Source organism: Arvicanthis niloticus, chromosome 2, assembly GCF_011762505.2.
Source record: "Arvicanthis niloticus isolate mArvNil1 chromosome 2, mArvNil1.pat.X, whole genome shotgun sequence".
In the NCBI taxonomy this organism is placed as follows: domain Eukaryota; kingdom Metazoa; phylum Chordata; class Mammalia; order Rodentia; family Muridae; genus Arvicanthis; species Arvicanthis niloticus.
The window spans coordinates 55,894,668-55,922,407 of NC_047659.1; the positions used below are offsets into that span (position 1 = coordinate 55,894,668).

The following is a 27,740-nucleotide window of genomic DNA, read 5'->3' on the forward strand; positions in this document are numbered from 1 at the left end:
TAGAGGCAGACGCAGAGGCAGGCAAATCTCTGAGTTGGAGGCCAGTTTGGTCTACAGATTGAGTTATAGCACAGCCGAGGCTACACAGAGAAACCCTGTCTCTAAAAACCAAAAACTCCCAAACCAAACTAAACCAAACCAACCAACCAACCAACCAACCAACCAGACAAACAAAAATCTCCAAGAGTGACAAGTGTTTCTCAAATAAGATAATCCAAGTTTTAAAACTCTCATTACATAAAAAAAACCCGAGTCTTTGTTTATGATAATAAGCACTTCTGATAGAACTAAAGTACATAGCTTATGATTGAAAAATCTTGGGTTGGAGAGATGCTCAGAGACTAAGAGCACTGGTTGTTCTTGCAGAGGTCCTTGAGTACAATTCCCAGCAACCACATAGTGGCTCATGACCATCTATAATAAGATCTGATGCCGTCTTCTGGTCTGCAGGCGTACATGCAGGCAGAACGCTGTATACGTTCAATAAATCTTTAAAAGAAAAATATTCAAACATGCAAAATAGTATCAAATAAGTTATGTCAGATAATTATTCTTTGTTCAATATTCATTTTAACTTGTAATTATTTTTTCATATATTTACTGATTAAATGAGAATAAGAAAGAAAAGATAATGGCCCCTTTCTCCAACACATCCACAAGTGTTTTACTGATGTGATTATTGACATCAAATAGGTCATTTGGGTTGAGAGTGAGCCCTAAGAACCATTAGACAGGAGGCAGAGAGACATGTGTCACTATGGTGGTGTTAGTCACATGAAAATAGCTTTAGGAAGAAGTGGGAGGGGGGTGAGAATGCTATGCCTCTGGCTTTGACTGGACAGGTGTGGTGCTAGCAGCCGAATGACAAGTATAGTCTTTAAAAAAAGTGGAAGGAAATACATGTTCCTCTTGTATCTCCAAATAAACCAGTCCTCTTTCTGCCTTGATAGGAGCCCTTTAAAACATAGTTTGGATTTCTGGCCTCAAAAATTTTTTTTGTGATGCTTTAAGTTATCAATTAGTTGGTGATCCAGCACAAACTTTACAGACACAGCTTTTGTGTCTGTAAAGACTATTGTTGAGTAAACAGTCATTCGTATGTATAAGATCAAGATATGCACCTTTTGGAATGTACAACCCAGACTCATTTTAAAATTTATATCTATCTATGTATTTTTTGGGGTGGGGTGTAGTGGATAGGGTCTATGTAGCTCTTGTTCTCCTGGAACGCACTATGTACAGACCAGGATGACTTTGAACTTGCAGAGATCCACTTGCCTCTGCCTCCTGAGTGCAGGGATTAAAGGTGTACAGCATTGCACTCAGCACACTTTTTTTTTTAAAAGTAAATTGAACATGTAAATGGTTTTAAAATTTTAATTCTGGCTGAGTGGTGGTGATGCACACCTTTAATTCCTGCACTCTGGAGGCAGAGTCAGCGAGACCAGCCTAGTTTACATAGTGAGTTCCAGGACAGCCAGGACTATACAGAGAAAACAGGTCTCAAACAAACCAAGCAAAATTGAATTCTAGGAATCTGTCATTCAATGTTGGACTCATTAATGTGAAGATATGACAGCCAGCTCTAACCCGATGGCACTGTTGTATTGCCTGTCCAGGAAGAAACTACTGTCTCCCAGTCATTACTAACATTTTCCCCAGAGTGGTCAAACCTGTGTAATGATTTATACCTGACTCCCATGTGGTGACTAACAAATTTAACACAGTATCAGGCTTAAGGCTATTGACCTTTGCCTATTTATTTATTTATTTATTTATTTATTTATTTATTTAAAGATAGAATTTTCTTTGTAACCCTGGTTGTCCTGGAACTGCCCTGTAGACCTGTCTGGTCTTGAACTCAGAGATCTACCTGCCTCTACCTCCCAAGTGCTGGGATTAAAGGCATGTGCCACTACCACCCAGCCAAAACTAAATGTATTTTAACACACACATAAGAATATTCTTATGTGTTCCTTAGAATATTCTCTAAGGAAAGGTAGCAGAGTGAAAAGGAGAACACAGGGGTGTCATGGGCAGAATGCCATGTGACTCCAGAGTTTTTCTTACCTTTTTTTTTAAAAAAAAATCATATTTTTAATTTATTTGATGTAATAAACTATGATTATGCTTTAATGTAAAATTATTCTTATATAACACCATTTAAGAGAAATGACATATAGATGATGGTAAACATACTTTGATAAACAAAAGTCCTATGTCAAGTGTAGGAATCAAGTTTGAATAAAAAGGAATATATAGCTTATTAAACCTATTTTAACAGGTGTTAGAAAAGTCGATGCAAAATCACACTAATTATCAAGAAAGCAAAGGAATCTGTTTGTATGAAGCATAAACAACAACATATCAGGAGGCTTGCCAATCTTAGAATCAGAGGTCCCACATTGCTCCCTGTATCCTCATAGAACCTTAGAATCCCAGAGTAAAGAAGTTTGCCCTCTTTCAAAATGGCTGAAGTGCCTACAGCGTCCGCAGAGAGCATGGGCGGAAGTTACGCAACCCATAAGGCCGCGCGGCTCTGACGGTCAGAAGAGTTTCCGCCATTTTTGAAAAGTGGGAAAGATCCTTGCTGGAGTAGAGGCAGCCGTTGCGATGGCAGCGTTTGCGGTGGATCCCCAGGCGCCCACGTTGGGTGAGTGAACCACGGCCTCCCTGGTGGCTCAGCCAGCGCGCTGAGGACCGGGAGGCGGCCTCCACACGCCAGAGAGGGAGCGGGGAACGCTGTGGCTGTGATATCTAGGGCAGCGGTATCCGGGATCCCTGCACTGCGCCCGGCTCCACTGTGGTCCCCTGCCCCGCACCCCGAAAGCGTGCACGAGGATGGGCCGTGAACCCTTGTCGGGGTGGTAACCCGCTGCCGCGGGACCACCTAGGTTTCTAGGTTCTGTTTCAACGTCACAAAAGAAATTTGTATATGAATGCATGACCTAGAACCTATCTGGCTCGCCCCACCGCCTCTGCCTTTTACTTTGGAACGCTCTATTGGGCGACTGTTGATTCTAAAAATTCATTCCCATTATTTGTTGGGGGAAACGTTCCGAATATGCCGAATTTGGAAAAACCAAATTAACATGTTGATTCCCTACTCCCGCTGAGTTTTGTAAGTAATGTCAACGGTCATATTCATCAGGAAACAAAAACAACCTGTCTACAGTTTCATAGAAGTATCGTAGTATTATTAGTTTATAACTCTCTGAGCTTGTTAAAGAGAGTAAGCATTGTATATATTGTGCAGAATTAGCGTTGGAGATTCAAATGGCATGTAATACTTGCCACGTTTGGGGTAAAAAGTTGTTTTAAGAATAGCGTTACTTTGCTGGGCGGTTGTGGCTCACGCCTTTGATTTGAGCACTTGGGAGGCAGGGGCTGGCAGATCTCTGGAGTTTAGGGCCAGCCTGGTCTAGAGTGAGTTCCAGGACAGCCAGGGCTACAGAGAAACCCTGTCTCGAAAAAAACAAAAACAAAAAACCCAAAAAACAAAAACAAACCAAAAAACAAACAAAAAAACAAAAGGGAGAAAAAGAATAATGTAACTTGATTTTTTTTTAGCGCGTCATAAAAACTGAAGAGTAATGTTAGCAATGTAGATACACTTGCATTTAAACTTGCTTACAGATGTTGATTTAGGTATATTTTCATAGAGATCAGGACACTTCATTAGCAGTTCCAAGTTTTTCTGCTCAACAGTGACGTTTTGGAGAGCATATTTTCTTGAATAATAAATGTGAACACATTCTTGTATATTATTGCCTAGCTTAGAATCTGACATTGTCTGATATTAACTGTTCAGAGTCACATGTTGCACATTTTTCAGGTATCTGCTGGTCCGACATCCTCTCAACACCTCACCAACAGACTGCTCTCTGAGTAAGACAGTGCAGCAGCATATAGGCGCAGAGATTGAGAAGTGGAATTTCATACATGCAGGATGTGATCATTAAGTCTTTATGTTTAGTCATGAGGAGATGGTTAGTGATAGTCTGGCTTCCTACTTTATCACTGTGTATTTAGGTAACTGAACTATACTTGACTTAATTAGATTTTTATTTATATAATGTGCAAGTGTATGGATGTGTTGTGTGTCCTGGGGACTGAATTTAGGCTTAATGGCAAGGACTTTTACCTATTAAACCGCCTCACCAGGCCTTGACCTAACTCTTAGACCTGTCATAATTTCCCTATCCCTTTGTAGATGGTAGTTTGTGATGTTACCAAAACCTTTGTATTTTGTTACTGGTCTTTTCTAAATATCTATTTAGAATCTGCTTTTGTTGAGACTTCTGGTTTGAGTTTCTTTCGATATGTAGTAGCACTGTGTAACATAGCTAGTGCTTTACAAAAGAGTTACAACATTTCTTTACACCTTAGTGTGTGTGTGTATGTATATATGTATATATATGTTTATACATATACACATATCTACATACATTTTATGGGGGGGGGGGAGAGTTTCAAGACAGGATTTCTTTCTATAGCCCCTGGCTGTCTGGAACTCACTCTATAGACCAGACTGACCTCAAATTCACAGAGACCTGCCTCTGTTTCCCAAGTGCTGGGATTAAAGGCCACCACCATCCAGTCTCTTTTGATCTTGTTTTATCCTTTCGAATTATTTTGTTTTTTTCTTCGCTCATTTTAAATTTAAACTGTTAATATCCAGATCTGCAATAATGGAAAAAAGAGGAAGGATAAGTTATTGAAAGCTCTGCAATATCAGAAAACAAGTATTTAGGCTATTTAGAAGTTAAGCATCAGTTAATAAAAACAACATAACGCTCATGCTACACATCAGGCTTCTCTGAATACAATAAATCATACAAAGGCTTACTACCTAAGCCAGAAAATTAAGTGTTCATCAGCAGAAATGCAAATCCATTGCCACTTTATTAAGGTTTTGAATTATAAGATGCTGGTAGATTATTAAGTACTTACTGAATATAGGCTATCAGGTCAAGTGCTATACTTGTTATATAGTAATAAAAGCTGTGAGTGGATACTACCCTTATGCTCATTTTGCTAAGAGAACCTGAGGCCACATCTCTATGTGGCCTGTGCTTTTCTGACTGCTTAATTTTACTGTGTAATTCAGTTAAACAGTTTTCTTATCCTCAAAATGGGAATAATCATATCTGCTACTTGAGAAGGTTAATATTTTAAAAATATGTACTTGTTTTTTATACGTAATTGGGTGTTTTGCTTGCATTAATGTCCTGTACCACATGTGTGCCTGGTGTCTGAGGAAACCAAAAGAGGACATCGGATCTCATGGAACTGGACTTTTGTAAGCCACCATTTGGGCACTGGAGATTTAATCTGGAACAGCATCCAGTGATTTTTAACTACTGAGGCATCTCTTCAACCCTAGAAGATTAATTTTGAATTGATGGTTATAAAATATTAATTTTTCTTTAGATTGGTTTTATGTTAGGGAAACTTGTTGATTACAGTTTTTCAAATGTTTTTAATGAATTTAAGATAAATGATCTGAAAGTTTTATAGCTCTTTTTCATGTATTTCTGAATTAGAAGGTAAGTTCTAGCTTCGTTAGTGTTGTAATGTGTGCATGACTACATTGTTATTACTGAAATAACTCAGTGTTTTATGTATAGGGAAGAAGAAACTAAGCCCATTGTTTCTGATTTGTCGATATTTGTATAAAAATTGGTGTATTCTTGTTTTTAGGTAGGTGCATAGTAGAAACATAGATGTAGAAATTAATATTGTGAATGCAAGATCATTTCACATTTTGGAATTCATACTAGCTTATAAAATAAATTCAACTAAAAAGTTCATAATATTTAAGTTTTTTTATTAAATTATTCAACTTTTATCATAAATTGCTATGTTTGTGAGGTACTATAATTGAAATGGCTTTATTTTATTCCATTTTTGATTAATTTAGGATCAGAACCAATGATGTTGGGTTCACCTACCTCCCCAAAGCCAGGCGTTAATGCCCAGTTCTTGCCTGGATTTTTAATGGGAGATCTACCAGCTCCAGTGACTCCGCAACCTCGATCACTTAGCGGCCCTTCAGTAGGAGTAATGGAAATGAGATCACCTTTACTTGCAGGTGGGTTAATTGCTCATGGGTATTATGGTATATCAGTATTCATAGTAGAATTTCAGAGAAGTAATGGTATAACACTCTTCCTCACTAACACATTATTGGTTTTTAAATATTTTTATTATAAGGTTATGCCTTAGCCCAGCCTGGTGGTAAGCCCCTATAATCTGCCATGCAGGAGGTTGATGTAGGAGAATCGTGAGTTCAAGGCTAGCCACAAAGGGTATTTCAGACAAGTTGGGGCGTTAAGGTAGTACCCTCTCTAAAAAGCCTTATACATAGCCTGACATGGTGGTGAAAGTCTATATAATCCATCATCTAGCAAATAAAGGCAAGAAGTTTGGGAGTTTAAGGACAGTCTTCCCCTCATTGTGATTCTCCGAGGTCAGCTTGGGCCATACGAGACCTGTCTCAAAACAATAAAATACAAACCAATAAGCAACTACCAGAAAATCCCACAAGAAACGAAGGTATACTTTTTTCCCCTCAGGCTCTTGACTAAGTGGTAAGCCCTGTTGTATATGCTAATCTTTTTATATTTCTCTCATTAAAACATCAGTTTGATAGGTAGCATAGCTCTATTCCCCCCCGCCCCCCAGTGTATTTCAGAAGATGAATCTGAAGCTAATTTGACAAACTTGCTCCTTAGTGGCAGTTTTGAACCTAGGTCAGTTTTATTCTCTAGTTTGGACTCTGAGTAGCCAGATGGCTTTTGATGCTGTTCAGTGTCAAATAAAGGGCTGGGCTGTTTCATTGTTTACCATTGCTTATGTGACAAAAGTTGGTTCTTTTTCTGTTAAATAAGATCTGTTTAATTTTGATAGTCAAACTCCATACTGGGTGATTTAAATTATTCAGGTAAATATATAATGGAGTTGTTTAATACCTACTTTTTTGTTTGTTTGTTTTGTTTTTTTGTTTTTTGTTTTTCAAGACAGGGTTTCTCTGTGTAGCCCTGGCTGTCTTGGAACTCACTCTGTAGACCAGGCTGGCCTCGAACTCAGAAATCCACCTGCCTCTGCCTCCCAAGTGCTGGGATTAAAGGCGTGCACCACCACTGCCCGGTTTAATACCTACTTTCAAGGAAGAAAATGGGATTATATTTTCTTCTGGGACAGGGTTTTGATAGTTGTCTATCCTAGCCTTTACCTTGTTGTAATCCAGGTGATCTGCCAACTCAGCCTCCTGGATAGTTAAGACCTAGGGCATAAATCATCATGTGTGGTTCTGAGATTGATCACATTGGGTATTGAATGTTAAGCATATAGTAGAGAAAGCAATATTACATGTGTTTTTTAAAAACTAAAATTTCCAATAGCAGTTTATTCTGAAACCTTTTATTCAAAGTGCATTCTGCAGCTCACCAGCATTGTGATGTCACTTGGAAGCTTGTCAGAGGTGTAGTCACAGGTTCCATTTGTACCATTTGAATCAGAGCCTGACTTCAAACAAGAGCCCCAGGTGACTGTTAAACATTCAAGTTTGAATAGCTGTAGGAAACAAGTTTATTTCAAAACCACAAACTAAATATACCTTACAAGAGAGATGAGCAGTTGCTTTGTTTTCACCTGACTGTTTTTGTCTGTTGTAGGGGGCTCACCACCACAGCCAGTTGTACCTGCTCATAAAGATAAAAGTGGGGCTCCACCCGTTAGAAGTATCTATGATGACATTTCCAGCCCAGGACTTGGATCAACACCTTTGACTTCAAGAAGACAGGTGATAAACGAATTCCCATGCTCAATAGGTAGTCATTTTGTGGTTTTGTATAATTACACAGTTAGGTCAGTGTTGCAGGAGATATTTGAAACGGCAGCATTCAATCTGGCCTTTCTTAATCAACCGCCGTGTTCCGACTAGCCTAGGCCTGAGGCCAGGAGCAGCACTGGAGGTGGTGGCAGCGGTGGTGTATCATTTTATGCAGTCTGCTCAGGCAACCAGAGACACTGGCCCTGCCACCCATGAGATGCCACAAAGCTGAGCTGTGCCCAGACCATCTCTCCCTCCACATGGGCCGGGTAGGAAAGGAGACTCTAAAGCTTAAATATTAATCAGAGGCTTTATATATTTGGTAATGCTCAATAACAATATGCCCACATAATTATAGATGTTTCCCAATGGACTAACCTAGATAAGTTGTCACCCAAGACTGCTCTCAGTACATGTGTGGTCTTCCATGGCGCTACATCTCTCTCCCTTGCCTCACTCCTCCTCTTCCTTTTCCTCTTCTCCTTACTCTTCCCTCCTTAGCTCCTCCTACAGGTTAGTAATTAGAAAGTTTTTCCTACTATTAATTCTGAAGTAACCATGAGTATAGAGTAAGCATTAAGTACATATGTACTCTACTTAAGTTAACATGAAATGTACTTAAGATGTCATAGGATCCTAAGGTGGACATGGTGGCATACACCTGTAGTCCCAGTACTAGGGAGGCTGAGGCAAGGCAAGGCAGGAGCACGAGAAGTTTGCAGCTGGCCTATTCTATAGAGCAAGATTCTGTATTAGCCAGAAAAAGAAAGAAAGTGGTACGCTGTAGAATGTTTTCTCATGTGAGTAGTTCTGTGGGTTAGTTATGTCTTATTAACCTGTTCATGTTCCCAACCTGATTATTGTAAATGTAGGGTATATAACTAGAGTTTTAAGTCATTCCACTGGTTTAAGCATAAGATTTGTTTATTTATTTATTTTTCCTGGAAAAAAGTAAGTGAAAATTCAGTGTTGTATTTGGAGGTTGAATGTTTAATAATAATGATTTGAGAACTTTGTTGGTGGTGGTTTTGAGACAGGATGTCCCCATGTAATTCTGGCTGGCCTGGAATTTTCATAGATCTCTGTTTCTGCCTCCCAAGTGCTGGATTAAAGGTACATGTCACCATACCTGGCCTGAGAGCTTTGTTTTAGGAATTTTTTAAAATTTATATAAGACCAGTATTCTTCCTCTATTTTTTTTTTTTGGGGGGGGGGAGGGGTGGTGGACAGGGTTTTTCTGTGTAGCCCTGGCTGTCCTGGAACTCACTTTGTAGACCAGGCTGGCCTCGAACTCAGAAATCCGCCTGCCTCTGCCTCCCAAGTGCTGGGATTAAAGGCGTGCGCCACCACCGCCGGCAAGACCAGTATTCTTGTACTAAAGAAATGCCTTCTGCAAATTGGTGAGCTAATTGTTTAGTATGCTCTTCTCTCAGTGTCGTGATGATTCTCAGTACAGGTGTGTGATGCCATGCCTGGCTTGTATGGGTAATGTTTTTAATGGACAGTGCTCTTCTAGGTTTACCATAGCCAGGACATCCAGAATAGGGATCATTCTGAAGGTTAAGTAAAATCTGATGTGCAGCTTAGTATGAGAACCACTGGCTTCTGGATTCATGACCATTCTCATTATTCTTCTGATGCATAAAGAGAACTAGCATTAGTTATTAACTCATTTGAAATGTTGACAAGACTTGTAGATGATAGCATATACCAATGTTTTTTATTTTAAATGTGAATATTATTAATTGATGAGGGCCAAAATTAGTTAATGCCCCCAAGATATCACGCTCAGCTCTGGTTTGGATCTGATAGTTGGAGAGTGAGTAGGTTTTTTGTTTCTTTTGTTCTGTTTATAGGAGGATTTAAAACATTTATTTTTATTTGTGAGTATGTATATATCTTTGTGGGTGCCCTGGGAGGCCAAAGGAGGGCCCTGGATCCCCTTGGGCTGGTTTTAGAAGCCTCTGCAAGCTATCTGTCATGGTTGCTGGGAACTGAACTCAAAAGCAAGTGCTTCTTTTTAACATCTGAGTCATCTCTCTGGCTTCTATTAATGGGTTTCTAACTCTAAAATATTTTCTTATTTAGAGATGCTTAATGATATTTTCCTCTTGGTAATATTTTACTGAGTATTAAACATAAGTTCTCTTTTGTTGTCATTTGAATGTGTTCTGTTTTATAGTTTGTGTCTGTTTAAAATTGTACTATTTTTCTCTTTTTCTGTGAATTTGATGTAGAAATTATCATTATATTTATTAGCTTGAGTATTGTTCATTGGGAAATAAGACCAGATAGCTACTATGTTACTATTAATTCCTATAAAAGTTTTTCTTTATCCAGTGTAACTTCTTTTAAATTATGTTTTTTTTTTTCTTTTGTGTGTGTATGTGTATGGGGGCACACAAGTGCCGAGATGCACTGTGGAGGCCACAGGATAGCCTGTAGGAGTAGGTCCTCTCTTCCCACCAGGTGGATCTGGGGACTGAACTGAGGCGTTAAGCTTGGCAGCAAGAGTACTTGACCCTGAGCTGTCTCATTAGCCTCGGGTCACCAGCATCATGTTTCCTATTTAAAAATATATACTAAAGGAGACAAAGGAAATTTGATCTGGCCATATTTTGGGTTAATACTGGTCAAGACAGAAAATAAAAAGTGATTCTTCACCTTTGAAATTGTGAGCTGATAGTACATTATAGGAATTCAATTATTATTAAAGAAGCTTATCTATTGAATTTTTGGTGATTACTGTGTTTGTGTGTTTAACTTAGTGCTCCTTTCATGCAGGCAAATATTTCGGTGTTGCAGAGCCCTCTTGTTGGAGCTACAACTCCTGTGACTGGTGAGTCCTTATTCAGCTTTTGTTTTCTGCTCTCCCGTTTGCCAACACTTTCACTCTTTAAATTTGGAGGCTGTCTGAAATTCAGTAATCTTTAGGAAGGCAATGCTTTGTGTAGATTGCTTTGTGAATTTACAGACAGGATAGTCTACCAAAAGTATTAAGACTTTAAGAATGCATACTTAATAGATTTTTGAAGTAGTTCTTGAATTATTAAAAACTGTATAAAGTAAAGAGTTGCCACAAGTGGGAAGAAGACTCAGATCAGACCATATAGGTGTTTTAAGGGGTACCGACACTGAGCTGTAAGCCTAACAGCCACTGAGAATATATAATCCCTGGTTTGTCTTTAACAACATTCTAATCACTCTCAGTATTATCCTTAGGACATGGCCCTTTATTCATGTTTATCGTTCCTATTCAATGTATTCAGCTGCTCAGAAACAACCTGTGTGAAAGAGAACAAACACACAGTAGATAATCCTCACATAGACAACATTGGTCACAGGATTTATGTTTATAAACAAAATAAGCAGATTAGGAATCTCATTAGAAACTAATATGTTTTGTGTAGAGGAGAGGGTCTGGGGTAGAAGGGATTTAAAGGTTTTTGTTAAGAGGAGAGGGCTGGGCCAGAGTCTTGCTAATAAGAAGCTCAGGCTAGTCTCTTAACTTTAGCCCTCCTGTCTCAGCCTCTTGAATGTTGTTAGGATTCTAGCTGTGCTGTATCTATCTCATTTGGCTGGGCTTGGAGTTTTATAGAGTAGTATGTTAGTTTTCTGTTGCTATTTTATTAGTTCCCATATACTTAGTAATGGCTTAAGCTGGACTATGTTTTGTGCTGCAGTTCTGGAGATCAAGAGCATGCCATAGTTCTTAGTGGATTAAATGAGGGCACTGGAAAGGTTGTTGTAATTTGTGGAGGAGGCTACTGAGAGTACAGTTTCCACCTTTTCTGTTCTTGAGATGGCTCCCTTTCCTTGGATGATGGTCCATGTCTTCCACTTTTGATGTTAGCAATTACTTTTTGACCATTCTTTTTGTTTGTTTTGAGACAGTCTCACTATGAGGGTTTGGCTGTCATGGAACTTGCTATGTAGATTAGGCTGCCACAAATTCACAGAGATCTACCTGTCTCCCAAGTGATGGGATTAAAGGTGTGCACTACCACACTGAGCATTCTTGTAGTTAAATCTCAGTCCTTTTTTTATTTAGTAGCTCTGTGAATGTATTGGCCTCCTGAATCTGTTAAAAAGCCAGAGTAGCAGACACAATTCTACCTGTAACTATAATCCATTTTTGCCAAATACTATAGAATAGTCCCCATATTCAGGAGATTAGGTTATGAACATCACTGGGGGGTCATTATTTTACCTGTCCACAGGTACAAAAAATAAAATAAAAATTTATTCCAAAACCTGAAGTGAGGGAGATAAGGAAAAAAAATGTTCTAGACAGGACAGGGAATCCCCCAGTTTATCCTCACTTCACACAGGCTGTGAGTGTGAGCATAGTCAGGACTTCATATCCACAGATGGATTGGAGACAGGGAATCCCCCAGTTTATCCTCACTTCACACAGGCTGTGAGTGTGAGCATAGTCAGGACTTTATATCCACAGATGGATTGGAGACAGGGAATCCCCCAGTTTATCCTCACTTCACACAGGCTGTGAGTGTGAGCATAGTCAGGACTTCATATCCACAGATGGATTGGAGACAGGGAATCCCCCAGTTTATCCTCACTTCACACAGGCTGTGAGTGTGAGGATAGTCAGGACTTCATATCCACAGATGGATTGGAGACAGGGAATCCCCCAGTTTATCCTCACTTCACACAGGCTGTGAGTGTGAGCATAGTCAGGACTTCATATCCACAGATGGATTGGATATAAACGTGGAGGATACCAAATGAGTCTATGTTTTGATAATGTATGTGAAAGGCTCTCAGAAACCATTGCTACTGCTATTGTGATCTGTTTGTAGTGACCACAGATCTGTAAGCTATCGAGTTCAATCTGAGGAGCCTAACATAATTAAGAAAAATACTATCATTGGGCAAACTTCTCTGGTGTAGGTATTTCTAAACAGTGGTTCTAGTGTCCATTGGGCTGAGGCGAAGTCTTTATTCCAGGTCTGTCCTACTTGTTTTCATGGTGAGGTGTTGTGGCCACAGCCTCCTTTGCCAGTGTTCATTTATCATATCGTTTTGAACTTTGCTATAATTTTTCTTTTGTTTTCACTTATTTTGAAATAATTGGATCTGTTTGTTTGTTTGTTTGTTTGTTTTTGGTTTTTCAAGACAGGGTTTCTCTGTGTAGTCCTGGCTGTCCTGGAACTCACTCTGTAGACCAGGCTGGCCTCGAACTCAGAAATCCGCCTGCCTCTGCCTCCCAAGTGCTGGGATTAAAGGCGTGCACCACCACTGCCCGGCTGGATCTGTTTGTTAATTGAAGGATAATTATGGCTTTTGCCTTCCCTTTAATTTGATTTTATGAAGGATGTTTGGATAGTGATTTACCAAGGGAGATAAATTATAGTCTAATCTGATGTGGTTTGATTGGCATTTTTTTTCATCTTAAGCATAGTGTGTAGGTACCAGAAGTTTGATTTAAAGGAAGTGAAATCAGTGGACCAATTAAATATTAGCTTGGCGGGGAGCAATTATACTAAACTTATATAAATACTTTTTGATTAGTATAAGTAATTGCATTTTTTAGATTAGTTGACAAGGCAAAAATTAGATTGCTTATTCATTTGAGACTTAATTTTGATTTGTCTTTTTAAAGGTCATAATGGTTGTCTCAACTTGAGCCTTAATTTAATTTCTTGCTCAAAGGTTATTACATGACATAACATAACTTAACTGTATCTTAATGGTTATATAGGGCATAAAAAATTGAATTGGTTTTATAGTAATGTGCCTTTTATTGTCTTTGGCTTATTAAAGGCATATCTTCTTAGTAAGAATTAATTAGATTTTAAAGAGATGTTTGATAAGGCTTATCTATCTATCTATCTATCTATTTATTTATTTGTTTGTTTATCAGGCACAATATCATTGTATAGCCCTGGCTGGCTTGTATCTTGCTATTTAGACCAGGGTGGCTTTGAACTCACAAAAGATCCTCTTGCCACCCAAGTGTTGGGACTAAAGGTGTGCCACTGTAACTGGCAAGATGTGTTTTTAATTGTGTGTGTGTGTGTGTCTGAGTCTGAATGTACATTTAAGTAGTGTCCACAGAGGGCATTGCACTCAGGTGTGAGTTGCCTGATACGGGTGCTGGGAACTAAAACTCAGGTCCTCTACAAGAGGATTATATGCTCTTTACTGCTGAGCCAACTCTCCAGTTCCTGAGGTAGTCCATTATAAATGTCTCATTTTAAAAATACATTTTACTTATTAAATCCATCTGTGATGATGTGAAGAATAATTTTATTTATTTATTACTATTTATTTATTTAGGTTTTTTCAAGATAGGGTTTCTCTGAGTAGCTCTGGCTGTCCTGGAACTCACTCTGTAGACCAGGCTGGCCTCGAACTCAGAAATCTGCCTGCCTCTGCCTCCAGAGCACTGGGATTAAAGGTGTGCGCCACCATTGCCCAGTGAAGAAGAATAATTGTTCAATGTGTTATAATGTGTTATAGTTTCTCTTCCTATTGTGATAAAGAAAGAAAGAAAGAAAGAAGGAAGGAAGGAAGGAAGGAAGGAAGGAAGGAAGCAAGCAAGCAAGCACCACAACAAAAGCACAAGGTCTTGTTGGCTCACAGTTTCAGGCTACAGCCTATCATTGTGGAGAAGCTGAGGCAACATTGACTTAAAGCAGCTGGTCAAAATACATCCACACGAAAGAGCAAAGAACTCTTTGCTTACATGTGTGTCTGTGCTCAGTGTAATTTCTCCATTTTTACAATTCTGCATACCAGTGAGGAGACGGCACCACCCACAGAAGACAAGGCTTCCCACTTAAGTTATGCAATCAACAGAATCCCTTACAAGCATACCTACAGACTAGACTGGTATAGCCAGTTCCTCATTGAGACTCTACATTGTGTCAACTGGACAATCAAAGCTAAGGATCCCAGAATATATGTGGTCAGCCCTCTTTTAGGTTATTTGTTTTCTTCCTGTCTTCCCATTTATTTTGACCTTGGATGTATGTACACCTGCCATGACATGAATGTTGAAGGTAGGACAAATTGTAGAAGTTAAGTCTTCCACCATGAGGATCTCAGGGGTGCAGCTCTAGTTATCAGTCATTTTCTTAGTGGAGAGTGCCTTTACCTGGCACTGAGCTATCAGGCTGGTTTTTGAAAAGTTTTTAATAAGTATAGTAGGTCTGGTTTGATCTAACCTTTTTCCCAAAGTAAAGGCTACATTAGTAGGTTGGATTAGATGGCTTTCTAAGCCCAATTTATGTAGGCTACTTAGGAAAATTGAGATGTTTGATGTTTTAGGTAACTTTTTTCCCCCCAAGTTAGAAATATATTGTTACATTGTAGTTTTTATTAGAGAACTTCAATTGGCGTTTTGGTTGTTTGGAGTTTGAACTATGTTGCACTACTAAAACTGTGGAGACCTTTGATGTAGACTAAATGCATTTTACATCATGAGATGAGGAGGAGACATTGGGGCCAAGATGGAATGTTACTATTTGAATTTGAAATGTCCTCTACAGGTTTGTGTTTTGAATGGCCTTTCCTAGTTTGAGCTGCTATTTTGAAAGCTATGAAGCCCTTAGGAGATTGGGTTTGCCTAGTGAAAGTAGTTGAGAAGAGGTGAGATTGTTCGACCAGCCTGCTTTAGTTTCCTGGTCTGCTGCAATATGAACGTCTGCTCTACCTTACACTCCCATTGTCACAGAGGGAGCTGCTGTCCATCTTGCCTTCTCCACAGTGATGGCCTCGAATCCCCCTGAAACCATGAGCTCACAACCCCCCCCTTTTTTTTTTTTAATATAAGTTATATCTGTTAGATTCTTGGTCATCAATGTGCAAGAGGAACTAATACACATTGAATATAATTACTGTGGTAGAGTGGGCTGTGGTAGTCAGGAGCAGAGCTTATCTGACCACTGGCTAAGATGGGCCTTATTTAATTTGTTCATTTACTAAAGAAGTCTGTGTCATTGTTTAAAGATAGGAAATTAAAACAAATTTTAAATATATGTTCATTTAAAACTAAACCTTTGGGTCTTGGGATTTGGTACACGTAGTAGTAAATCCATTTTATTGAACCAATAATTTTGAAGTAAAAATATTTTTTTCTAAGGTAAAAATAGTTTCATGATAAGGAATGGTGAAGTTTTATGTTTCTAATGATTGGTGTCTAGTTGAGTAAGATACAACTACATTTCCATAATCTGCTTCTCAGTCCATCAAGCACATAATGAAGCTTTGGAAAAGTCAGGTGTGCTTACAGGGCAAGAATGAAAAGGCAAATGAAACTTAAACATTAAAGGTAATTTTGTCTTGCCTGAGCCTGAGAGAGGGTCTCTGGATTACACTTGTGTATTGATACTTTGGTAAACACAGGTTTAACTATGATTATTGTGGGAGAGCCATGCTTCTGATTGCCTGTTTGAATGGGAATTCCAAGTCTCTTTTCCATGGTTTTCTTTCTTTATAACTAGAGCATCCCATTTTCTAGTCTCTAGACCAGTTAGGAAGTAAAATCACACATGTGTGGAATGACTTGATAATCTTCAGTGGGGCTCTGCTCTCTTACTTCATATTTATAGGCCTTCTCTGTCACTCTTGCCCACAATTTTCCACTGATTTTTCTCTTCATCTGAGGCACACTCCACAATCCTTTCAGTGGTTTTTATAAAGGCTTCCCTATGAGCTGGTATTCCCAGTCTTCCCCAGTGTGCTCAGTGAGGAAGTAGTGGACTCTCTGCTTTTACCAACACCTGCCCCAGCCTTCTTGGGCCCTGCCTTGGCCATTGTCTCCACCTAGTTCCCACACTTGACATTGAGCTGTGTGTCGGCTTCACTCTGCCACCCTGTGTTCACAGCTCCTGTCTTTTGCTAATTGTCAGTTGTTACTGTCTAGACTTTTATGTTTTCTAGCATTACACATCTGTTTGTCTTTGTTCTAGATTTTAGGTTCCATTAGGGTTGCTTGTGCTTGGTTTCATATTTTTATGATTTATACTACTACGCTTGTAACATCAAGAATGATGTTCCATATATATGAAGCGAGTTTCTGGATTGAATAAATTATTTCTATTGTAAAAGATAAAGAAAATAAATGTCTACTTAGAAATAAATATATATTCAAGACCTTTGAGATGAAATAAACTTACAGCAAGGTTTGGTGGCGTACATCTGCAATCTTCGATGTGTGAGGATCAGGTGTCTTAATAAGCAAGGGTTAAAGTGTAGCTCAGTGACAGTGCAGGCAGTGGCCTTACGTGTGTCACACTCTTGGTGTCATCCTCAGCACTGGGGTCTAGGGGAGGAGAAGGAGCTTCTGTTACTTTTCTGTTAGAAATTTACAAATGTTTCACATGCTCATGATGTGTAGTGTTTAATTTCAGAATAACCAAATACCGAATCATGTCTGGTGGCACGTACCTGTAATCTGAGCACAAAAGGCGGATGCAGGAGGATTGCAAATTTGAAGCCAGCTTAGGCTATATAATGAAACCCTATTTCAAAGACAAAATGACAAATTATCCCAGTTATTAATGACTGTCTCTATATGATAGTATGAAATGGCTACGGGCTACAGTTGTATGTTTCAAATCATTTATATCTAATTATCAGCTTCTAATATAATTTGCCCTGTGAACTAAGATCTTTGCTTTAAAATAAGCTCATGTGTTTTTAAAGCTCATGTGTTTATTTTTGGTAACTAACTTCTTAAATTTACTAATATAGGGCAAAGCATGTTTAGTCCAGCAAATATTGGTCAACCACGAAAGACGACACTATCTCCTGCCCAACTGGATCCTTTTTATACTCAAGGAGATGCTCTGACTTCAGAAGATCACCTAGATGACACTTGGGTGACTGTCTTTGGGTAAGGATTCTGGACCTGTTAAACAATTACCCCACCCCAGTATTTGCTCATCCTCTTAAATACACCAGCATACCTGCCAGCTGAACTGTACAAGTGAACAGAACAGTGGCCGAATTTGCCTCACCATCCGTTTATCAGCTCTCTTCTGCTGCTGTTGTGTTTTGTACTGAGCTGCAGACAGCAGTGCAGACCATCCTGTTCATACTGTCCACAGCTGAACATCATTAACTAGAACTTGACTTTGTATCAAAGACCACTTGTGCATACTCTTCCCAAGTTATTTAGTAGTTGTTAAAGTCGAAGCTGTCCTGTTAGATTTAGGACATTTTCTGCATTTTCTAGTGGCTCCTCCTGTACTATAATAATCTCAGCTGGCTTGAACTGTCAGTGCTGAGATATGTTTATGTTCTGTGTCACAGTGGCACCCCTAGTCAGTATTTAATATTAGGAATGTGATGAAGCTCCTATACGCAACAGAATAATTTTTATTGCCATAACAAGTTAAATACCTTAGAAATCTTTTATTTATACAGATGAAGAAATGGACTATAGACAAGAAAAAAAAATCCCCTCCCCCCACCCCATGCAGAGGATTACACTCATTAAATAGCAGGAATTTCAGCAGAAAAACAGGTCTTTTGATTGCAGTTTGGTCTTTACACCAAACCATGTATAGATTATTTACAAAAGTGTGATTGCCTTATTTATATTGGAATATATTGGACCTACTATATTTATTTTGGGAGTAAAATATATAAAGATAACATATATGGCTCCTTGAAGGAAGAATAAATAGTGGGTAATAAGTATTTATTGAATTTTATTCATTTAATTTATTTTAAAATTTAAAAATTTAAATAGGAGTGCATGGTAGAAAGTCAGTCATACTATTTTTGTCCCCAGCTGTAACTAGGGGACAGTCCATGATGGCACTGCTTTGATTCTGTGACTGTTTCACTGAGAAGCAGGGCGACTCTATTTCCTTGTTTCCTTGGAAGCCATTGCAGAGCCCATGGCCCTGGCAGTTGAGTTGGCTACTTGATTTTACCTTTCAGTGTTTTAAATTTTCTATTTTCTCGTGAAGGAGCAGTGTTGGGCATGCATGTTTGTTTCTGTTTTGGGGTTCAGAAGTAATAGTGTGACTTTGAAGATTTCAAGTAGTTAGAAAAAGCACTTGAAGCACTTGTAGTTATTTAAGCATATTTAAGGTTTTACTATGCTGTATCTGATTACTTCATGTTTTAGCTATTCTATATGTGGTTCTTGAAACATTTTCTTTTAAGGAATAAAACATTTTATTTTGCTCATTTAAGGGAGGTATTTCCAAGATACATTATACGTTCCTTCTTTAACTAGTTTAATTTTTCTTTCAACTTTGGGTTGTAGTAATGAAATATTATCCATTGTCTTAGGTGATCATTTTAAGAGTAATAGAATATTAGATACTACTGAAAGTGGCTGTTGAGCCTTAAACCATGTTTTATTTCTTTTTAAAATTTTTATTTATTTATTTATTTTATTTATTTTATGTGTAGGAGTGCACTATCACTGTCTTCAGTCACACCAGAAGAGGTCATTGGATCCCATTACAGATGATTGTGAGTCACCATGTGGTTGCTGGGAATTGAACTCAGGACCTCTGGAAGAGCAGTCAGTGCTCTTAGCCACTGAGCCATCTCTCCAGCCCACTGCATGTTTTATTTTTTAAATGCCATCCTCACTTGCAGCTGTTTTCATTTTTGTGTCTTTTATTTGTTGCTTTTTTTTTTTTTTTTGAAACTAAAAATCTTATATCCAGAGATATATGAGTAAATGATGAAATTTGAGTTGTGAATGCAGTGTTTTTTTCACACTGATAGAGGAGTGGCTAAGATAGACTCTCACTCCATCTCTAGCTCTTGGCCATGGACTCCAAGCTCCCCCTGCCCCTACTTACCAAGTGCTGGGATTAAAGGCATGTACCATATTGATTGTAATGTATTTAATTTCACCTTTTTTTTCTTTAGAGCTGTTTATTTGAACTTTTAGGTTAATCTATGTTAGTGGTTTAAAAAAATTCAAAAATTTTTTTATATTGGAAGTAGCTATTACTGTTTTTATACAGAAAATCATGTCATTATTTGGACTACAAAAGAATTCACGCCTTATTGTAAAATATTCAAACTATATAAGACTTAATAAAGTATCCTCTTAAACTCTTTTTTTTTTTTTTTTTTTTTTTTTTTTTGGTTTTTCGAGACAGGGTTTCTCTGTGTAGCCCTGGCTGTCCTGGAACTCACTCTGTAGACCAGGCTGGCCTCGAACTCAGAAATCCTCCTGCTTCTGCCTCCCAAGTGCTGGGATTAAAGGCGTGCGCCACCACTGCTCGGCCCAAATATCCTCTTAAAGATATAGCTATTAAATTTTTGAGTATGGCTTTTAAGTAACTTTGTAGCTTTGTTATTGAAGTCAAATTTTATTTTTGAGCACTAAATGCTTAAAATCTTAAGGTGATACCCAGTGCAGAGTGATATGGTATTATAATTTAAAAAGTTTACCCTTCTAGTCCTAATATACCTAGGTATATGCACTGTAATGTGCATGTGCACACCTGCAGCTGGCTAGCTGTTGAAGAGCTGTGGTAATAAGTTATGGGACTAGGAATTTGAAAATTTCAGGGCTGGAGAGATGGCTCAGCAGTTAGGAGCATTGACTGTTCTTCCAGAGGTCCTGATTTCAGTTCCCAGCAACCACATGGTGGCTCACAATCATCTGTAATGGGATCTGATGCTCTCTTTTGGCATGCCTGAAGACAGCAATAGTGTACTTACATACATAAAATAAATCAGATATGGCCCTGGGCATGGAGTATAGTTGAGTCAAGGGGGATTGAAAGAATTTACTATAGAGGAAATGGTATGGTAGTTTGCTTTTGTATTGATGATGGAAATTGATGGTTTTGTCTGGGCAATTTTTTTTCCCCAGGTTTCCACAAGCATCTGCTTCTTATATATTATTACAGTTTGCACAATATGGGAATATCTTAAAGCATGTGGTAAGCTCACTCATTTTTTTTTCTTCAATTAACATTTTGGTTAAGGAAAGAAAAGTTATAAATTGAAGGGTAATGCTTTTTGTCTTTTTTCTAAATTTAAATTTAGTTTTTATGTTCAAAGAATATTTACTTTGGAGTCTAGACTCAAACTTGCATAATGTTAGCTGCAAAGGAATAGTTAGGATTGAGTGACTGTGTCAGGATTCACCCTCCTTAACTTGTTCAGGCTCTTAGGATAGGTTGACTGTGTCTCATGTTCAGGGGTGTTTTTTTCTTAAGCTTTATTGGGAACAGAGGAAGCAGGGAGCCCAGAGCTTCTGGAGTCTCTAAGAGCTTTTTGTCTTACAATGACCTTAAGAGATGCTTGTTTCATACACAGGCCAGACCCAGGGTGCATTTCTGTTATTTCAATTCTCACTCCTACACAGTCATATGCATGAATATAGCTTTTAAGAAATCTCATAATAGTCGCTAATATAACTTTTCTGTGGGAGATAATTCTTTTGGAAGTTATTTTACTTTCAGAGAACATTTGCCATGTTTTATTTTAGAGAGTTGAGATCTGAAGAGGGGTTATAGAAGCTATTTCCATAGATCTTTCTGAATTCTAATATGCAGTTTTTACAGGGGATCAAATAAAAAATGAAAGTCAATTTTTTTTCCCTCATGTTTGTATGCTAGGTGTGGATTTTGTATCTTAAGAAACAAATTTGTTTTTTCCAGATGTCTAACACAGGCAACTGGATGCATATTCGTTACCAATCTAAATTGCAAGCCCGGAAAGCCTTAAGCAAAGATGGGAGAATATTTGGAGAATCCATCATGATTGGTGTCAAGCCGTGTATAGATAAAGTAAGTTGTTGAGGAAAGAAAGTATCGTACTTAGTCAGTGTGAGGAGTGTAGGTAAATTAACATTCGTGCTTGTCCTTTAGCCTCCCTTCTCTTCTTTCCCTAGTTTGTAAATGGCATTACAGCAGGCCGACCGTAATCACAAGGTGTTAGAGATTATCTGTCTGCACTTCTCATTGTTTGAAAACAGAAAGGTAACTTGTGTAGAGTACTCACATATGTGAGGCCTAGATTTTACGTGTCTGGACTACTAGCCCCCTCTGACTTCTGCTCAGAGCTTCTCAGGGTTAGTAGCCTGTAATGACTGGTGCTATCTCAGCATGGACACCACATGGATGCTGAATGACTGACAGCTTTAAACAGCTAAAGTTTTCTGACACTTGTTTTCTGTTTCAGAGTGCTAAAGCTTATTTTATATGTACCTTTTCAACATTAGTGAGTATAATTTAAACTTTGTGGCTTAAAAAAAAAAATCCTTTGGAATACATTGAAACAAGTATATGCAAACCTTTTCCTGAGTGCTCCATACTAGTTTCTGTGCCTGTTGCCAGTGCACACACGAACCAAGCAAAACAGACGGTGTTTCTTAGAATCTTTAGGGGAACCTGAATAGGAAGAGAGACTCAAAGTCTGAAGCTGCTTAGGACCTGGAACCTCCAGAGTCCTCTCTTCCCTAGGCCTGTCTGGTGGCACAACAGTAATTGTACAGTGACATGCATTAGGTTTTCTTTTGTTTGTCCTTGGTGACTCATCTTAGCATCTGCTATAAAATGCTTTTAAAAAAGATTTCATACACGTATATCATGTATTTTGGTCTTTTTCATCTCCATTCCTCTCTCACATCCTCTGCAACCCTGTTCTTCCAAAACATCTGTTTTGCTCAGACATTCTTGTTCTTGTGGTATATAATTAAAGTGAGGCTGTTTGATGTGGATTAGATCTCAAATTCTAGGTAAGAAATATACTCTCTTCTCAAAGCTAAGTTTACTTAAAAACTTTATATGATCAAATATAGTAGTCTTTAATAAGTTTGTGTGTGTGTGTCTGTGTGTTTGGGTAAATATTATATAGTATTAGATGATGTGTCCCATGTTTCTTTGTTTCTCCAGAATGTCATGGAAAACAGTGACAGAGGAGTCTTGTCATCTCCATCTCTAGCCTTTACACCACCCATCAGGACCTTAGGCACTCCAACACAGCCCGGAAGCACTCCTAGGGTTTCTACCATGAGGCCTCTTGCCACAGCATACAAAGCCTCCACTAGTGACTACCAGGTATTCTCAGGATACACAGAGTCTGAGGTGTATGTAGCCTGTTTACTGTTTCATTAGATCAGTGGTGTGTGTGTGTGTGCGTGCGTGCGTGCGTGCGTGCGTGCGTGCGTGCGTGCGTGCGTGTGTGTGTGTGTGTGTGTATGCGCGCGCGCGTGCAGGGGTGCGCGCAAAAATGGGCACACAGTTAAATGTTTACTCTTCATTTTCCTTGATGAAACCTTCAAACTTCTAAATTTCCCATTTTAAAGTTAGAGTCTTCACCAGTTCAAAAGTTGTCTTTAATTTTGAAGCAGTTTCCTTATTTGGGCTGGGGACATAGCTCAGTGACAGGCATTTTATTCAGCATGTGCCATAGTTATGTAGCTGCCCTGTGGCCATGGATGAACTGGGTTCACCTGAAAGGAGGGGTGAAAGAAACATGGAGCCAAGACAAAGTTTTCTGATCAAGGCTCAAAGTTTAATATTCAGCACTTGTATATATAGGGAAAGCCCAGGGAACCCATCCTTTGTTTCAGCTGGATTATGTTGCAAGGCAAGGTCAGTGGGCAGTCTAATTCTTCTAAGTTCCTGTAGGAAGTTGCATGTGCAGCCAGGGTGGATGACTCCACATAGGTCCTATTACAAGTCTATGTGGTAAACAAGGTCTTTCTGGCCTGCTCTCAAGGCTGGGGAAGGCACACCGGTATATGGTTTGATCTCTAGTACTGCAAAGCAAAAGAAAATTTACAATACAGTAAAGTATTAGTTATCAAAGGAAGGTGACCAGCTTTTAGTATCAGAGATGAAAAGTTGTCATTTTAAAAATGTAAGAAATTCATTGCATTCTCAAGAATGGTATGGGAACTGAGGTGCTTAAGTTGTTGTTGGCCCCATCGATTTACCTGCATTTTAGTACGGGTTGTGATCCTGCACATGAAGTCTGTGTGTGCTGCTCAGATGCGTGGGGGAATTTCCCATCGTACTCTCCTGAAATTTGGAGATCATTGCAGAACTGGAGTTTCTTGTTATTACTATTTAAAATTACTCATTTTAAATTTTAAATTACTCATTTTTTAATGAGTATTTTAAATTACTCATTTCGTAGAGTTTGGTTTTACTTAGCTTCCTTCCTTCCTTCCTTCCTTCCTTCCTTCCTTCCTTCCTTCCTTTCTTCCTTTTCTTGACAGGGTTTCTCTGTGTAGCCCTGGGTGTCCTGGAACTCACTCTGTAGACCAGGCTGGCCTCGAACTCAGAAATCCGCCTGCTTCTGCCTCTCAAGTGCTGGGATTAAAGGTGTGCGCCACCGCTGCCCAGCCTTAGTCAGTTTTCTAATTAGATGTTAAAGATCCAAATTTTAGTGTCAGACTTACATAGTTCAGTGCTAGGCATTAACTGTAGAATTGCCTGCCACTAAGGAAGCTAACCTAATACTTTCTTTCTTTTTTTTTTTTTTTTTTTTTATCGTGACATGTGTTTCAATAGGTTATTTCTGACAGACAAACACCAAAGAAGGATGAAAGTCTTGTGTCCAGAGCGATGGAGTACATGTTCGGTTGGTAGTACAGCAGAGCTGGACTGAGCCATTAGCAGAAGGCTGCCAGTTGCCTTGGGTTAGTTGTATAACCATCCTGGCAGTGTTGGATACCCATCTCAGATACAGCTTTTACAATCCTTTAAGGAAACAGCCTACTTGTAGCTTGCACTTTAAAAGATGGCCGTGATACACCTGAAGAGAAGATGGCCAGATGGGATTTTGTGCTTCTGTCATGTAGTGCATGCTTAGTGCTGTGTACTCATCGTCTCCTGCAGTAAATTAAATGATTGAGCTTGAAGTGAGTCTCATTGGCTTTCATGAGAAGATGGATGAATTTCACAGAGAGCGACAGCTGCTTTACCAAGACACAGTGATTATAATTAGCAATTTGAATTATGGTCTTAATTTAGATAGTATTTAATATCTTTGTATATGTCTTGTGGATTGTCATCTTTCATGTTCTTTTTAAAAACCATCTACTACTAATGTTTCCTAATAAACTTTGTCAATTTTTATGTGCTAAACATTTGTTTGGAAGGTTCATTTATTGTAGTTTTAAGAGTTCACTGAAATAATAGAAAACATGTTAATAACTTATACCTACAATCCAGATTTTATTACCATTACATTGTGTCATATTTGATTTCCTTTATCATTTTGTTTGAGTACTTCTTAGATTTGAGATATTTTCCATCTAAATATTTGGATAAATAAAAAACCTTTCTATAGAGTTTTAAGTTTATTAATATGTAAAATACAGGTCATTTAAGAAATTTGTAATTTTCCCCAAATTTACTATTTTTTGTTGTGCTTTACTCAAACTGTGATCTTAATGAGGTTGCCATAGTGTTAGTAGTGTCTTATGATTTAACTGTTAAATAGTTAAATCTATTAAATAGTTCTGTGTGTCCTCACCATTCAACACACCTGGCCTTGGTAAAGCAGCTATGTGAGTTGTAAGTACATAGTCTAGTACTTGTACTTGTATTTGGTCAGATGTATGTATGTATGTATGTATGTATGTATGTATGTATGTATATGTATTTATGGTTCAACTTATACCTCATTTTTTCATATCTTAGCTATTATATCTAGAGAGAATCACATTCTGCTTTCATTTTTTTATAGTAATAGGTATACTTTATATAAAAAGAAGAGGCATTTAATTCTTGTCACACTTTTAAAGGTACTTATCTTGATCACTGGATGTAGGTATAGGCCTGATACCTTCTTTGGAACCTTCTCTGAATTCTTTGATAAAATGTTTATTTTTGATGCTTATCTGTTTCAGTTGTTTGGAGACAATAAGACTTTTTTCCAGTTGTCACCACTGTTGCATTTATACTTTGGAATTACCCTGTGTAGAAGCCTTTCTGCACTAAGCTTTGGTTACAATAGCATATATTCATACAGAAATACCAGTCCTTTCCCTTAACACATTCAGAATAATATTTTCATGCCTTGGCAGGCAGATAATTATCAGTGGTGTCTTATGAACTTAAATATAATACATATACATATATACATTACACACACACACACATGCACACACACACACACAGTATCTCTATATACTTGTATAGCTTTGAAAAAAAGTTTCATTTTATTACTGTCTCTTGTTCTTTTTTTTTCAGATAATCTCCTTTGGCTGATAAGGTTCTCAGCAAAGGGCTCTTAAAAGAAGTTTTTAATTAAAAAATACAGGGCATGCACTAAGTTAATACTTTTCTTTTCATAGAATTTTAACTTCTTTCCTCTCCCTACTCCCCCACTCCTCCTACTTACTGCAAATAATTGACAATTTTTTACACATAGTATATTCTGGTCATGATTTTCCCTGATCAAGACCCTCCTCTTATTCCCCTCTCACCCGTGTCTTCCATCCCTGCATCTCCTTCCCATCTGTTTTGTTTTTAATGCCCACTGAGTTTAGCCAGGGTTTCCCATATGAGCAAGGGTGTGGAGCTACCGGAACATCGGGCACTCATTAGTAGCTGTACCACAGAAGACAAAAACACCTGCATCTCCAGCAGCCATGTGACTTGAAGGTTGACAGGTCCAGTTCTGAGTAGGCCCAGTACGGCTGCCCCAGCCACTGTGAGCCCATGATTCTCCAGCAGTCTTCTGCATTATCCCCCTCTTAGAGCCTTTCCACTCCCATTGCGTAACATTCCTAAGCTGTGGACGATAAGATAGAAGTTCCTTTTAGGGCTAAACACTCAACACTTCATTCTGCCTTCACTGCTGCTGACTGTAAAAAAACCTGCTTGTCGAGACTGAGTGTAGCATTTGTCCCCTAGGACATCCATCTATGCCTTAGCACACTTTGGTAAGAAACAAGCCGTGTAAGGTTTTGATAAGCTTTAGGTCACTGCAAATGACAACTGGAGATTTTAGTTTTCTGGGATGAAGGTTTGGATAAAATAAAAATAAATCTTTTTATTAGAACACCTTTGCATTGAAGCAACTTATATCTTGCTTCATTATACAAAGAACTCTATTCACAATAGAAAAGGCTAGGCAATGGGAGCATACTTAAAAAGGCTGCCTTGTTTTTTTTTTTCTTTCTTTTTTTTGGATGGAACCTTCTAGGCCTTTATGAAATGAGAAGTTTGTCTTTTGGCTAGAAATATTTTTTGTTGTATTTGGATTTGAATTTTTTTCCTAATAGCATTTTGTATCTATCACATAATTTCCTTTAAGAGCCAAGGAAATCTGTTTCTGAATTTTTGATTATTGTATAATAAAACAATAGAATTGTCATCTCTGTAAAGCTAGGAGGACCTTGAACCAAGTCTTCTTTTAAAAGTTCAGAATGCTGATTCTTATAAGTGATAACACTAACTTATCATGAAAGATGATGAAGGTCAAAATGATATTTTCATAAATACGGAAGAATGTCCAGGAGGTAGATAAACGTCACTCCTAGCTTATATTGAAGCTTAATTTGTTTAGAAAACATCAAACTATAAAATAACACAAAATCAGATGTTTAAATTTTTAAGAAAATATTGGAACTAAAAGTGAAAAAGTTACCAAGAAAACTAGAATGAGTGAAAGCAGATAGATTCCTTACAGGAAATGCAAGATACAAAGGGAGGTGGTGGGGAGTGAGCTGAGAAATTCTTATATTTTTGGTTGTGAGCCTAGCCTTTAATGGCTGAGCCATCTCTCCAGCCCGAGCTGAGAAATTCTTATCTAGCTTGTGTAAGGCTGGCAGCTGCAAAAATAAAGAAGTTAAAGATGGTTTTTGAAATCAAAAAGGCAGTTAAGGAGATTAATAAGTCCTAACATAGAAAACATACATTGAATGAAAAGGAAATTAATTTGGCAAAAATACAAGTATTTGGAAGTATGTATAAGAACAACA

The 27,740-nt window shown here is 38.2% G+C and overlaps 1 protein-coding gene across 2 annotated transcripts; it reads left to right on the forward strand.

Moving 5' to 3' along the window:
- Nucleotides 1-2,431: 2,431 nt before the first annotated feature.
- Nup35 (nucleoporin 35) lies at nucleotides 2,432-24,894 on the forward strand. Of its 2 annotated transcripts, XM_076928960.1 has the most exons (10): nucleotides 2,523-2,653; nucleotides 3,836-3,989; nucleotides 5,924-6,094; nucleotides 7,680-7,807; nucleotides 10,622-10,676; nucleotides 17,558-17,699; nucleotides 20,664-20,733; nucleotides 21,457-21,585; nucleotides 22,693-22,857; nucleotides 24,319-24,894. In XM_076928960.1, exons 3-10 carry the CDS (start codon nucleotides 5,935-5,937, stop codon nucleotides 24,394-24,396), a joined length of 927 nt encoding a protein of 308 aa, XP_076785075.1. In that variant the 5' UTR covers nucleotides 2,523-2,653; nucleotides 3,836-3,989; nucleotides 5,924-5,934; the 3' UTR covers nucleotides 24,397-24,894. The 2 variants fall into 2 exon arrangements, with proteins under 2 accessions (XP_034352740.1, XP_076785075.1); XM_034496849.1 differs by lacking the exon at nucleotides 3,836-3,989 and having other exon boundaries at nucleotides 2,432-2,653.
- Nucleotides 24,895-27,740: the final 2,846 nt, after the last annotated feature.

What these genes read in the sequence shown, in the direction of transcription:
- Nup35 (XM_034496849.1), top strand. Translation starts at nt 2,614, where the DNA reads ATGGCAGCGTTTGCGGTGGATCCCCAGGCGCCCACGTTGG. An exon ending in CTTTGACTTCAAGAAGACAG is followed by an intron (nt 7,808 to 10,621) that starts GTGATAAACGAA and finishes CCTTTCATGCAG; the next exon opens with GCAAATATTTCGGTGTTGCA. An exon ending in ACTTGGGTGACTGTCTTTGG is followed by an intron (nt 17,700 to 20,663) that starts GTAAGGATTCTG and finishes TTTTTTCCCCAG; the next exon opens with GTTTCCACAAGCATCTGCTT.